Genomic DNA, 12,056 nt, shown 5'->3' with positions numbered 1-12,056 from the left:
TACAGACTGTTTGCACCCTTGCATTCCTCGCGTCGAGATGTTCAGAATTAGATCCCATCGCATGTTGATTTGTTTTGATGAATTTTTACATACAAAACTTGTACTTACAAATATAACAAATTTGTGCTCCACAAATAACACAGGTAAAACTCTCCGAGACAACATACTTGTACTCCCTCACGGGTACTACTCCGATCCCATGTAATGCAGCTTGTGCTTCATGCGAAACTATCACTCCCCATGGAGTGTAACGTGTACTGCGTGGTGCAACTTGTATTCCCGCCGCTATGTAGCATGTGTGCTTTGTGCACAGTGCAACCTATAGTCGTAAACACAATATGTACTCAGCGCACAACACAACATATGATCCTCATGTGATGGAAGCTGTACTTCCTCAATGAAACAAATACTTCCCACGTGGTGTAATCTGTACTCCCCACGGTCAATAAAAGAACTAAAAAGGCAAACCAGGGGAAAAAAGAAGGGAAAAGCCAATATTGAAAAGAGGAACATGGAAAGAAAGGGAAAAACCACCAATCCTCCATTTTTTAGACAAGACGCTTGAAGTCATTTTATAATTGAAAAATATTATCAAGAATAACGGTGAACAATGCAATGGAATGACACCAAACTACAAAATGACTAGAAAAAAAATTAAAATTACATAAAAAATCATGCTGACCGTCTTCTTCCATTGACTGTATGTCGTCAGCCGAAGTTTAAAAATTAAACTGGAATAATGGCAAGAAAAATGGTATCACTTGGGCATCCCCCATGTAACGTCGGCTTGCAATTCTTCACCACCCGTCTAGATGGTAGAAGCAAAGGGTACGCCCTCTACACAGCTTGCGCGTGTTGTTGAGCGGCAACAGGGTGGCCGATCGCGATCCCGTCAAGCCTGATCTCGCCTGCCGACGACGGCCCCGCCACGGCCCCCATGGTAGTATTAGCAGCAGCCGCCGCCGCGTAAAGCATGATATAAGATATGATCCCGAACACGGTGGCGACGATGCTCAGAATAGCCCCCATCATGAAGACGCCGTCATTGACGGCGTGACACCCCCGGCCCTGGCTAGTTTCGCGCGTCATGGGGATGTTCATCGCCGCACCTACCAAGAAGAACCGCTCCGCGATCAACGCCATTATCCTGCACACAATTCGCAACATATCCATCGCCGTTGAATTGGCGTCAGCTCGATCGAATCCTCGACATGCCTCTTATGAGAACGGAAGCTCACCATGAGAGGACGCAGAGGGCGGCGCCGGTGGCCCGCTTGGACTTGGCAACGGGCTTGGACCCGGAGAAGCCGGCGCCCCGAGGCTTGCAGCGGCCGCAACAGCCGCCGACGGCCGAGGCGGTGATCTGGGCCAGCAGCAGCAGGAGGGCCGCCAGCAACGCCAGTGCGTATGCCGGGTTGTCAGGGTACACGCACTCGTTGCTGTACACCTCAATGTCATTCCGCTGCGCGCCACGAGCATCGCAAGCGCGCGGATCAGTTCAGTTTGCTTGAGATGGACGGAGCCACTACCAGTCTACAACATACTTACCGTGAGCTTGGTACCCTCGGCGATGAACCCCAGGACGGCACTTGCGACCCCAAACAACGCTACCACGACACACAAGACGATCACGGTAATCTTCATTTCTCTAACAACCTCACGACTTCCTTTTTTGGTCCGTCGTCCGAGATAGTGACTGCGTGAGGTGATGGATGGGTATGAAAGCCATGATCAAATGTTCTGATGCTTATATAGAGGACGCTGGTCAGGTCGGTCACGGTCAGGCTATTAGTTTTCCACGAAGGTGCCTCTTCACGCGTATTGTTTCATTTTGTCCGCAAACAGCGTCTCGAACCGGCTGGCGAGAACTGCGAGGTTAAGGCTGACGATCGTACATAGTCGTATCCGAAAAACAACATCTCATGACAAGCCTGGTTACGTAGATACTCCTTCCATTTTATAATGTAGTGCTTTCTCTATTTCCGTGCTTCAATTTTGACCGTAAATTTAACTACCAAGACCGATTGCGGCGGGAGCAAAAATTATATCAATGAATTCGTATTCAAAAGAAGTTTTCAATTATATAATTTTTTCTTCCGCCGCAGTTGGTCTTGTTGGTTAAATTTATGGTCAAAGTTGAATCTCAAAAAGCGTGAACGCATTATATTTTGGAATGGAGGAAGTATCTAGCAACACAAGGCATGTGCATCTGCCAACTTTGTGATTGATGCTGACCGCTGATTACGAGTGTTCTGGAAGCCGATATGCTGTGTACTGTACACTCACAGAAACAGGAAGACAAAACACACACTCTTGACAGATTATGTAAACCCTCTATCTTGAATCTTTTCAAACCGGCCCTTCAAAACAACAATTGGCATTCCTTGCAGAGGGCCAAAACTCTTTCCTCCTCCAAAAGAACAGACCACTAGCTTTCCTCCTCCCCATGTCGGCGCAGCCGCCGGTTCGCCCCATCTTCAATGGCCTTTGGGCCATGGAGGTGCGAAGGACCTCGGCCCTTCGCTGATGGGAGGGATCCTGTTCCCGTTCTTATTAGGTTTAGTATCTTGACTGGGGTTGTGTGGCAGTGGCGATGTCCCCATGTTCTATCCCGTCCCAATAGTGCGTCAAGCATCATCGAAGAGCGTGTGGAGGTGTGTCTTCGTCGGATCTCGCGGGGTTCGGTTGGTGCTGGTCTTCGATGGATCTTTTTGAATCCGGTCTTTGTTCGTCTTTGTTTGAGTGTTTACATGTTTGATCCTTCTGATCTACGATTTTCTTTAACAACGATGGTGGCTATGGTGCGCTAGTCCTATGGAGCCTTAGTACGAGGACTTCTTGACTGTCTACTACAACAAGGTTTGCCCGGCTCCGGCGAGAGAGGAGCAATGACCGCGGTGCGCCTTCGGCTGGCTCCAGTGCTTGTAGTCCTTGCTATGTGGTCCATGAATCTGATTGTAATTTTATTACCTCAGGAGTTCTTTGTACTACTATGATTAAAGATGAATAGATTAGAAGTTTCTCACACCAAAAAATAACAATTTAGTTTAACATTTCTGAGATGGGAGGGGAAATATAAAAGGCTTTAAAAAAACCTTTTTTGGGCGACGTAGGAGTTCTTAAACAGCCCTTCAATTTTATTTTTGAATTTTTATAGCCCTTCAAAATAACAATCGGGCTTTAATATTTCTGGAATAAGGGGCGATATAAAAGGCTTTTGAAAACCTTTCTTGGACACCGTAGGAGTATACCTCGAACTGGTTCCTCTCGCTGCCGCCACCCAACAACCCCATCGATTCGGGGCTCTTGCTATCGCCAAACCGTTCCAAACTGTTTCGCTCCTCATCAATAACCAATTCCTACCGATACCCGCACCCGCTCCCTGAGCAGCCGATGCCACCATCAGAGATGGCATACATCAACACGACACTTCCGTAGCCCCTCCTCTCTTCTCCCCCTCTCTCAAAGACAACCCCTTTCCCCCTTTCCACAGACAATTCCTCTCCCTACCGCATCATGCGCCCCACGCTGTCGTCCCTACACCGGTGCCGAGCGGTGCTGTGGTGCAAGTTTGACACGCATGTTGCTCCTGTCATGCCGGATGAAGGGTAAGAAGTCCCTCGTGCAACCCCTCCTTCCTTTTCCAACCTTCACCGGTCATCCCTTCGTAAATTACGTCAGCCACCAGGTGGACGCCGGCAAGAGTTTTGACCTTGTGCTTGCATGAGGAGGGGATTAAAATATGTGACAAGAACAAGTGGGCTCTGCCTGTTATTGTATAAGCAAAAAAACCTACATGTGGGAAATTTAAAGTAGCACAACACCTCCAAAACTTCAAAATGTTTTTAAATGCCACTTAAAACCATTAAAAATGCTCAAATTCAAGTGAGTCAAAAAATATGCACAATTTAGGCCAGAATGTCTCACATCACAACCGTTCGCCACCCTACATATTAGTCTAGCTAGTCAACTTTTCTCGGCACTATGTGGCAGATTTCTATACTACTCTCATATAATCTATGTTTCCTTTCTTGAACTTGAATGACACACGGATGAAAGGGAAGAAAAAGCAGGTCTTGCAAAAGTGCAAGTATTGTATGATCAGCTCCAGAGAAAATCTGGCCCGTTGAGGGCTCCGGTAAACAGCTGGGCATTTTCGTGCATTTGACTTGAGCACATAATATGATACGACTAAGGGCCAGTTCCTTTTCAGATTCTTTAGAGTCAGATTCTAGAAAACTACCCATGGAATTCAAGTTCTTTCTAGAGATTATAGTATGATATTGTGTTATGAGTTGTGTGCTGAAATGCATGTAATGCAATTAGACCGAAACTATGTGCTGAATTGCTAACACTTGGTTCTTTTGAACAGTTTCTCGTCGAATATGAGCACGAAAGCAATTTACGAATATCATAAAGTGCTAAATATTACAATTAAAAGGTAGTAATGTTTCCTTCCTAACAAAAGATGATGAACTACAAAATAGAAGGACTAATATCAAGATACGAGACTAACAACAACAACCTCACATGTTGAGGCCATGGTACCATCATCTTGGGATGTTTGAGTGTTTGCACGTGTAAAAGGCATGGGAGGTCACACATACACATCATTGTCAAACTTGTCAAAATACACACCACATAACCTGTTATCACGAATGCAGTTGTGGGGACACATGCATGCAGTGACGATTATCCTTTGGGTCTCCTGTTTGTACCGTGGTATGCCTAGGGGAACTTGCCATTTCATCTTGAGAACACCAAATGATCTTTCGGCGACGTTTCACAAAGAAGAATGGCAATGGTTGCATGTCTCGTGTCTTCCCTTCGAAGGGTGTTGTTGCAACTCTAGTACATGATACCGTTGCCCTTTGTATCGTGCTAGATATCCAACTCTGTTTGGATATCGGGAGGCCAAAAGGTAATATTTATCAACAATAAAACATGAATGGACATGAGAAATTTACAACGTAGCATCATGTATATAAGGATATGCGTACATACAAGATTACCTATTGGGGTTGTGAAAGAGATCATACTGAAATATAGCATTGCTCCATATATACACGTGAGGTGTGAACAAACTAGGTCATCCAGGAACAACACGAGTGAATCTCACATCGAAATCACACACGGCCATGACATTTTCACTTGATGTGCACTTTGAGTTGCCACTATCTTTTTCCTTGCATTAAAGATTTCCACCGTACACACAAATGCCTCAATTTTAGCACTCTCACTTGCCATCTTCTTCATTCATCTTAGGAGTTGGCGAATAAGGATATGCCCTCTTCTTCGCACCCTTTGCACGAGTTAGGAAAGGTGTAAATTGGGCATCTCACCTTTACAGATGAAATCTTCCAAATTGACTTTAGAGGGATCACCTTGATATGTGGGAATTGGCACCCTCGCATGATCATTTGTGCAACAAGCATCAAACACCTCTCACATTTGATCCTTCTCCATGATTCGAGCAAACCAAAACATTGCAGCTTGTGGACGTGCCTGCAATCAAATAGCACAACTATACGTAAAATGCAATGATACCAGCAACATTACACACTATTTGTAATTATGGCATGACAACAATGATATCTTTAACTCAATGGCCACCAATCATCGGTAGCATCAATGGTCTTCGTAAAATGATACCTTCGTACGCCAAATGTTTTTTTTTGAAGCAATGTCTTCCATATACTATAATTAGTTCCACATGCACCCAACTTGTTTTTTTAATTGCTGCCATGAATAGTTTCTGCTTGTGCGTTCATTGAACTTTCCATATCCACGTTCAGACAAACACGAGTCAAGGACAGTTATTTGCTTGCATTTCTCTATGCACACATCCATAAAGAAATGGTATGAGCTGCACTATCCCAATTTGCTTTGACTCCCTTGACTTTCTCCATTCACAACACATGTATACAATTTTTAATTTATACCATATATAATTTATATATCATTAGTGGCACCATCATTAACAGTACCAGTAAATTGTTGCAGCGGTACCATGTTTGACAACCACCAAATAAGTAACACTTCATTGACAATACCGACAATATCATTTTTGACAAGTACCAAATTAGTACCACCATTGAAACTGGTAGAAGATTTACACAACCAGTAAATTGACACTAGCAGGTTTAGCAACCACCATAACTAGTACATTCACACAACCACCATTGACATTAGCAAGTAGCAACAACAACAAATTGAGACAGAAGAAGAGAGGAAGAAGAGGGAAGAGCTCACATGCGTCAAGGGATCTTGTGGAGTCGAGCAAGGTGGCGCTACCTTTTGATGGTGATGCCGGGTGGGTCAGACGTCGGTGATGGTATCCTTAGACTTGGAACGACAGGGGAGGCGTGTTACAAGCGGCACTCGGGGTCGGGCGCAGGGCAGCGTACGGCGTCGAGTTCGTGAGAGCGGGGTGAGAGACGGCATTGGCGGCAGGCGGGGAGGGAGGCTAGTTAGTCGAGGGAAAATTCCTATCTGGCACGGTGCCACCTGTGCTTGAACCCTAAAAAAATTGGGTCTAGGGGGAGGAGGGTGGGGATAGAGGAGACAAGCGAGCAGTCGGCTAACTCGTTTACTATGTTTGTCTGGTTTTCGGCCTGTGTGGCATTTCCCCTGTAATTACTTGTTCAAATAGGGGGATTGCCACAAAATGAACCATTTTCTTTTGAGTGGGTGGCCAGAATCGGGGGTTTCATTTCAGATTGAATTACACAAGGTTTGTGACCAGATTCTTGGGGATTCCTATGGCAAAATTGTGTTATTTTGTGCTTCAGATTCTATAGAGCCAAAATCTGCATGATCGGCGTGAAAAGAACGTGCACTAGCCCTAAAGAGAGGTCACACACACGTTAGCTATCGCAAGTTAGCCCATCTGCGGTTCGTGCGTTCGTTTTCTTCACTTTGCTGCGTAGTGCTACCTATTGAGCATTGCGTTGGATTTCCTCGAAGAGGAGAGGATGATGTAGCAAAGTAGCGTAAGTATTTCTCTCAGTTTTTGAGAACCAAGGTATCAATCTAGTAGGAGGCTACGCTCGAGTCCCTCGTACCTACACAAAAATAATAGCTCAACGCAACCAACGCACTTAGGGGTTGTCAATCCCTTCACAGTCACTTACGAAAGTGAGATCTAATAGAGATGATAAATAATATTTTGGTATTTTTGGTATAGAGATGCAAAGTAAAAAGTAAAAGTAAAAGTAAAAGCAAAGCAATAATAAAGTGATGGAGATTAATATGATGAGAAAGAGACCCGGGGGCCATAGGTTTCACTAGTGGCTTCTCTCAAGAGCATAAGTATTCTACGGTGAGTGAAAAAATTACTGTTGAGCAATTGACAGAATTGAGCATAGTTATGAGAATATCTAGGTATGATCATGTATATAGGCATCACGTCCGAGACAAGTAGACTGACTCCTGTCTGCATCTACTACTATTACTCCACTCATCGACCGCTATCCAGCATGCATCTAGAGTATTAAGTTAAAAACAGAGTAACGCCTTAAGCAAGATGACAAGATGTAGAGGGATAGTTTCATGTAATATGATAAAAACCCCATCTTGTTATCCTCGATGGCAACAATACAATATGTGCCTTGCTGCCCCTTCTGTCACTGGGAAAGGACACCGCAAGATTGAACCCAAAGCTAAGCACTTCTCCCATGGCAAGAAAAACCAATCTAGTAGGCCAAACCAAACTGATAATTCGAAGAGACTTGCAAAGATAACCAATCATACATAAAAGAATTGAGAGAAGATTCAAATATAATTCATAGATAGACTTGATCATAAACCCACAATTCATCGATCTCAACAAACACACCGCAAAAAGAAGATTACATCGAATAGATCTCCACAAGAGAGGGGGAGAACATTGTATTGAGATCCAAAAAGAGAGAAGAATCCATCTAGCTACTAACTATGGACCCGTAGGTCTGAAGTGAACTACTCACACTTCATCGGAGGGGCTTGGATGATGATGTAGAACCCCTCCGTGATCGATGCCCCCTCCAGCGGAGCTCCGAAACAGGCCCCAAGATGGGATCTCGTGGGTACAGAAAGTTGCGGCGGTGGAATTAGGTTTTTGGTTCCGTCCCCGATCGTTTGGGGGTACGTAGGTATATATAGGAGGAAGGAGTACGTCGGTGGAGCTTCGAGGGGCCCATGAGGCAGGGGGGCGCGCCCTAGGGGGGCGCCCTCAACCCTCGTGACCGCCTCGTGGCTTTCTTGACGGAGGGTCCAAGTCTCCTGGATCTTAACTGATAAGAAAATCACGTTTCCGAAGGTTTCATTCCGTTTGGAGTCCGTTTGATATTCTGTTTCTCCGAAACACTGAAATAGGCAAAAAAAACAGCAATTCTGGGTTGGGCCTCCAGTTAATAGGTTAGTCCCAAAAATAATATAAAAGTGGAAAATAAAGCCCAATATTGTCCAAAACAGTAGATAATATAGCATGGAGAAAACAAAAATTATAGATACGTTGGATACGTATCAAGCATCCCCAAGCTTAATTCCTGCTCGTCCTCAAGTAGGTAAATAATAAAAAGAGAATTTTTGATGCGGAGTGCTACTTGGCATAATTTTAATGTAATTCTTCTTAATTGTGGTATGAATATTCAGATCCGAAAGATTCAAGACAAAAGTTCATATTGACATAAAAATGATAATACTTCAAGCATACTAACTAAGCAATTATGTCTTCTCAAAATAACATGGCCAAAGAAAGTTCATCCCTACAAAATCATATAGTTTAGTCATGTTTCATTTTCGTCACACAAGAATGCTCTCATCATGCACAACCCCGACGACAAGCCAAGCAATGTTCTCATACTTTAATAATCTCAAACCTATAAACTTTCACGCAATATATGAGCGCGAGCAATGGACATAGCACTATGGATGGAATAGAATATAATTAGGGGGGTTATGTGGAGAAGACAAAAAAGGAGAAAGTCTCACATCAACGAGGCTAATCAATGGGCTATGGAGATGCCCACCGATTGATGTTAATGCAAGGAGTAGGGATTGCCATGCAACGGATGCACTAGAGTTATAAATGTATGAAAGCTCAACAAAAGAAACTAGTGGGTGTGCATCCAACTTGCTTGCTCACGAAGACCTAGGGCACTTGAGGAGGCCCATTGTTGGAATACACAAGCCAAGTTCTATAATGAAAAATTCCCACTAGTATATGAAAGTGATAACATGAGAGACTCTCTACTATGAAGATCATGGTGCTACTTTGAAGCACAAGTGTGGTAAAAGGATAGTAACATTGTCCCTTCTCTCTTTTTCTCTCATCATTTTGTGGGCCTTTTCTTTTTTTATGGCCTTTCTTTTTTTGGGCCTTCTCTTTTTATGGCCTTTTTTGATTCCTCACTTGGGACAATGCTCTAATGATGATGATCATCACACTTCTATTTATTTACAACTCAATGATTACAACTCGATACTAGAACAAAGATGACTCTATATGAATGCCTCCGGCGGTGTACCGGGATATGCAATGAACCAAGAGTGACATGTACGAAAGAATTATGAATGGTGGCTTTGCCACAAATACTATGTCAACTACATGATCATGCTAAGCAATATGATAATAATGAATGTGTCATGATGAACGGAATGATAAAAAGTTGCATGGCAATATATCTCGGAATGGCTATGGAAATGCCATAATAGGTAGGTATGATGGCTGTTTTGAGAAAGATATAAGGAGGTTTATGTGTGAAAGAGCGTATCATATCACGGGGTTTGGATGCACCGGCGAAGTTTGCGCCAACTCTCAATGTGAGAAAGGGCAATGCACGGTACCGAAGAGGCTAGCAAAGATGGAAGGGTGAGAGTGCGTATAATCCATGGACTCAACATTAGTCATAAAGAACTCACATACTTATTGCAAAAATCTACAAGTCATCAAAAACCTCGGGACTACGCGCATGCTCCTAGGGGGATAGATTGGTAGGAAAAGACCATCGCTCGTCCCCGACCGCCACTCATAAGGAAGGCAATCAAATAACACCTCATCTTTCAAATTTGTTGCATAACATTTACCATACGTGCATGCTACGGGACTTGCAAACCTCAACACAAGTATTTCTCAATTTCACAACTACTCAACTAGCATGACTTTGATATTATTACCTCCATATCTCAAAACAATCATCAAGCATCAAACTTTTCTTAGTATTCAACACACTCATAAGAAAGTTTTATTATTAATCTTGCATACCAAGCATATTAGGATTTTAAGCAAATTACCATGCTATTAAGACTCTCAAAATAATCTAAGTGAAGCATGAGTGATCAATAGTTTCTATAAAACAAATCCACCACCGTGCTCTAAAAGATATAAGTGAAGCACATAGAGTATTCTATCAAATTCCAAATTATGTATGGCTCTCTCAAAAGGTGTGTACAGAAATGATGATTGTGGTAGACTAACACGCAAAGACTCAAATCATAAAAGACGCTCCAAGCAAAACACATATCATGTGGTGAATAAAAATATAGCTCCAAGTAAAGTTACCGATAGAAGTAGACGAAAGAGGGGATGTCTTCCGGGGCATCCCCAAGCTTTGGCTTTTAGGTGTCCTTAGATTATCTTGGGGGTGCCATGGGCATCCCCAAGCTTAGGCTCTTGCCACTCCTTGTTCCATAATCCATCAAATCTTTACCCAAAACTTGAAAAACTTCACAACACAAAACTTAAAATAGAAAATCTCGTGAGCTCCGTTAGCGAAAGAAAACAAAAGACCACTTCAAGGTACTGTAATGAACTAATTATTTATTTATATGGGTGTTAAACCTACTGTATTCCAACTTCTCTATAGATTATAAACTATTTTACTAGCCATAGATTCATCAAAATAAGCAAACAACACACGAAAAACAGAATCTGTCAAAAACAGAACAGTTTGTAGTAATCTGTAGCTAGCGCAAGATCTGGAATCCCAAAAATTCTAAAATAAATTTCTGGACGTGAGGAATTTATCTATTAATAATCTTCAAAAATAATTAACTAAAGAGCACTTTCCAAATAAAAATGACAGCAGTTCTCGTGAGCGCTAAAGTTTCTATTTTTTACAGCAAGTTCAACAAGACTTTCCCCAAGTCTTCCCAACGGTTCTACTTGGCACAAACACTAATTAAACACAAAAAAACACAACCAAAACAGAGGCTAAATAATTTATTTATTACTAAACAGGAGCAAAAAGTAAGGAATAAAAATAAAATTGGGTTGCCTCCCAACAAGCGCTATCGTTTAACGCCCTAGCTAGGCATAACAAGCAAGAATAGATCTAGGTATTTCCATCTTTGGTAGGCAATTCTTCAATGAGGCATCTATCTCCCTTAGGAATTTATTTATTTCTAGTGTTTATCAAACTCTTAGGCACAAGATCAAAAAATTCATTTGTAGCAATTGGTTCCTTAATGATAGCAAAAAGATTGGGATGAATACTTATAGATTTAAGATTCACAGTTTCCTTACTAGATGACTCACCCTTATTTTTAGGAACATACATAAGCTTGGCAATTTCAGTAGGAGGACTTGGAGTATTCTTTACGGAAGAAAAAGCGGTTCCCAAGTTTGTAATGATACCCTCAAGTTTATCGATTCTAGTGGAATCTAGATTTATTTTCTCATTAACTATGGGTCTCTTTTCCTTCATATTTTTCAAAGTCATTCCTACCCTAGATCCATATTGGGTAATTTGATTGTGGATCTTTTTATCTAGATTTTCAATTAATTCAATGGTAGCAAATTTTTTTCAATAATTTCAAGTCTTTGCATAACATGCTCCAAAGTTAACATAGTTCCATTGACCAAAAGAGGTGGTGAGCCAAATAAATCTAACATAGCATTATAAGAATAAAAAGTATGACTACCCAAGAAATTCCCTCCGGTAATGGTATCAAGGATATATCTATACCAAGGACTAGCACCTACATAAAAATTGCGGAGAAGAACTGAAGTAGATTGCTTCCTGGTAGATCTATTTTGAGCATTACAAATTCTATACCAAGCATCTTTTAGATTT

The 12,056-nt window shown here is 42.2% G+C and overlaps 1 protein-coding gene across 1 annotated transcript; it reads right to left on the bottom strand.

The window, feature by feature from the left end:
- Positions 1-616: 616 nt before the first annotated feature.
- LOC125535595 (protein DESIGUAL 2-like) lies at positions 617-1,704 on the bottom strand. The gene is made up of 3 exons (XM_048698664.2): positions 1,549-1,704; positions 1,239-1,462; positions 617-1,147 (listed from the first exon to the last, which is right to left on the bottom strand). Exons 1-3 carry the CDS (start codon positions 1,642-1,644, stop codon positions 838-840), a joined length of 630 nt encoding a protein of 209 aa, XP_048554621.2. The 5' UTR covers positions 1,645-1,704; the 3' UTR covers positions 617-837.
- Between the last annotated feature and the right edge of the window lie 10,352 nt (positions 1,705-12,056).

The sequence above is a fragment of the Triticum urartu genome, chromosome 1A (genome assembly GCF_056163025.1).
Source record: "Triticum urartu cultivar PI428250 chromosome 1A, HENAU_Tu73, whole genome shotgun sequence".
Classification (NCBI taxonomy): domain Eukaryota; kingdom Viridiplantae; phylum Streptophyta; class Magnoliopsida; order Poales; family Poaceae; genus Triticum; species Triticum urartu.
Note: the sequence above shows the minus strand (reverse complement) of the source record. Positions and strands in the feature narration are given on the sequence as shown.

Bases quoted from the DNA above. Each gene is read 5' to 3' on its own strand.
- LOC125535595 (XM_048698664.2), bottom strand. From the start codon at position 1,644: ATGAAGATTACCGTGATCGTCTTGTGTGTCGTGGTAGCGTTGTTTGGG. The intron at 1,463-1,548 runs GTAAGTATGTTG...CGTGGCGCGCAG, and splicing joins CCGAGGGTACCAAGCTCACG to CGGAATGACATTGAGGTGTA. The intron at 1,148-1,238 runs GTGAGCTTCCGT...AATTGTGTGCAG, and splicing joins GCCCTCTGCGTCCTCTCATG to GATAATGGCGTTGATCGCGG.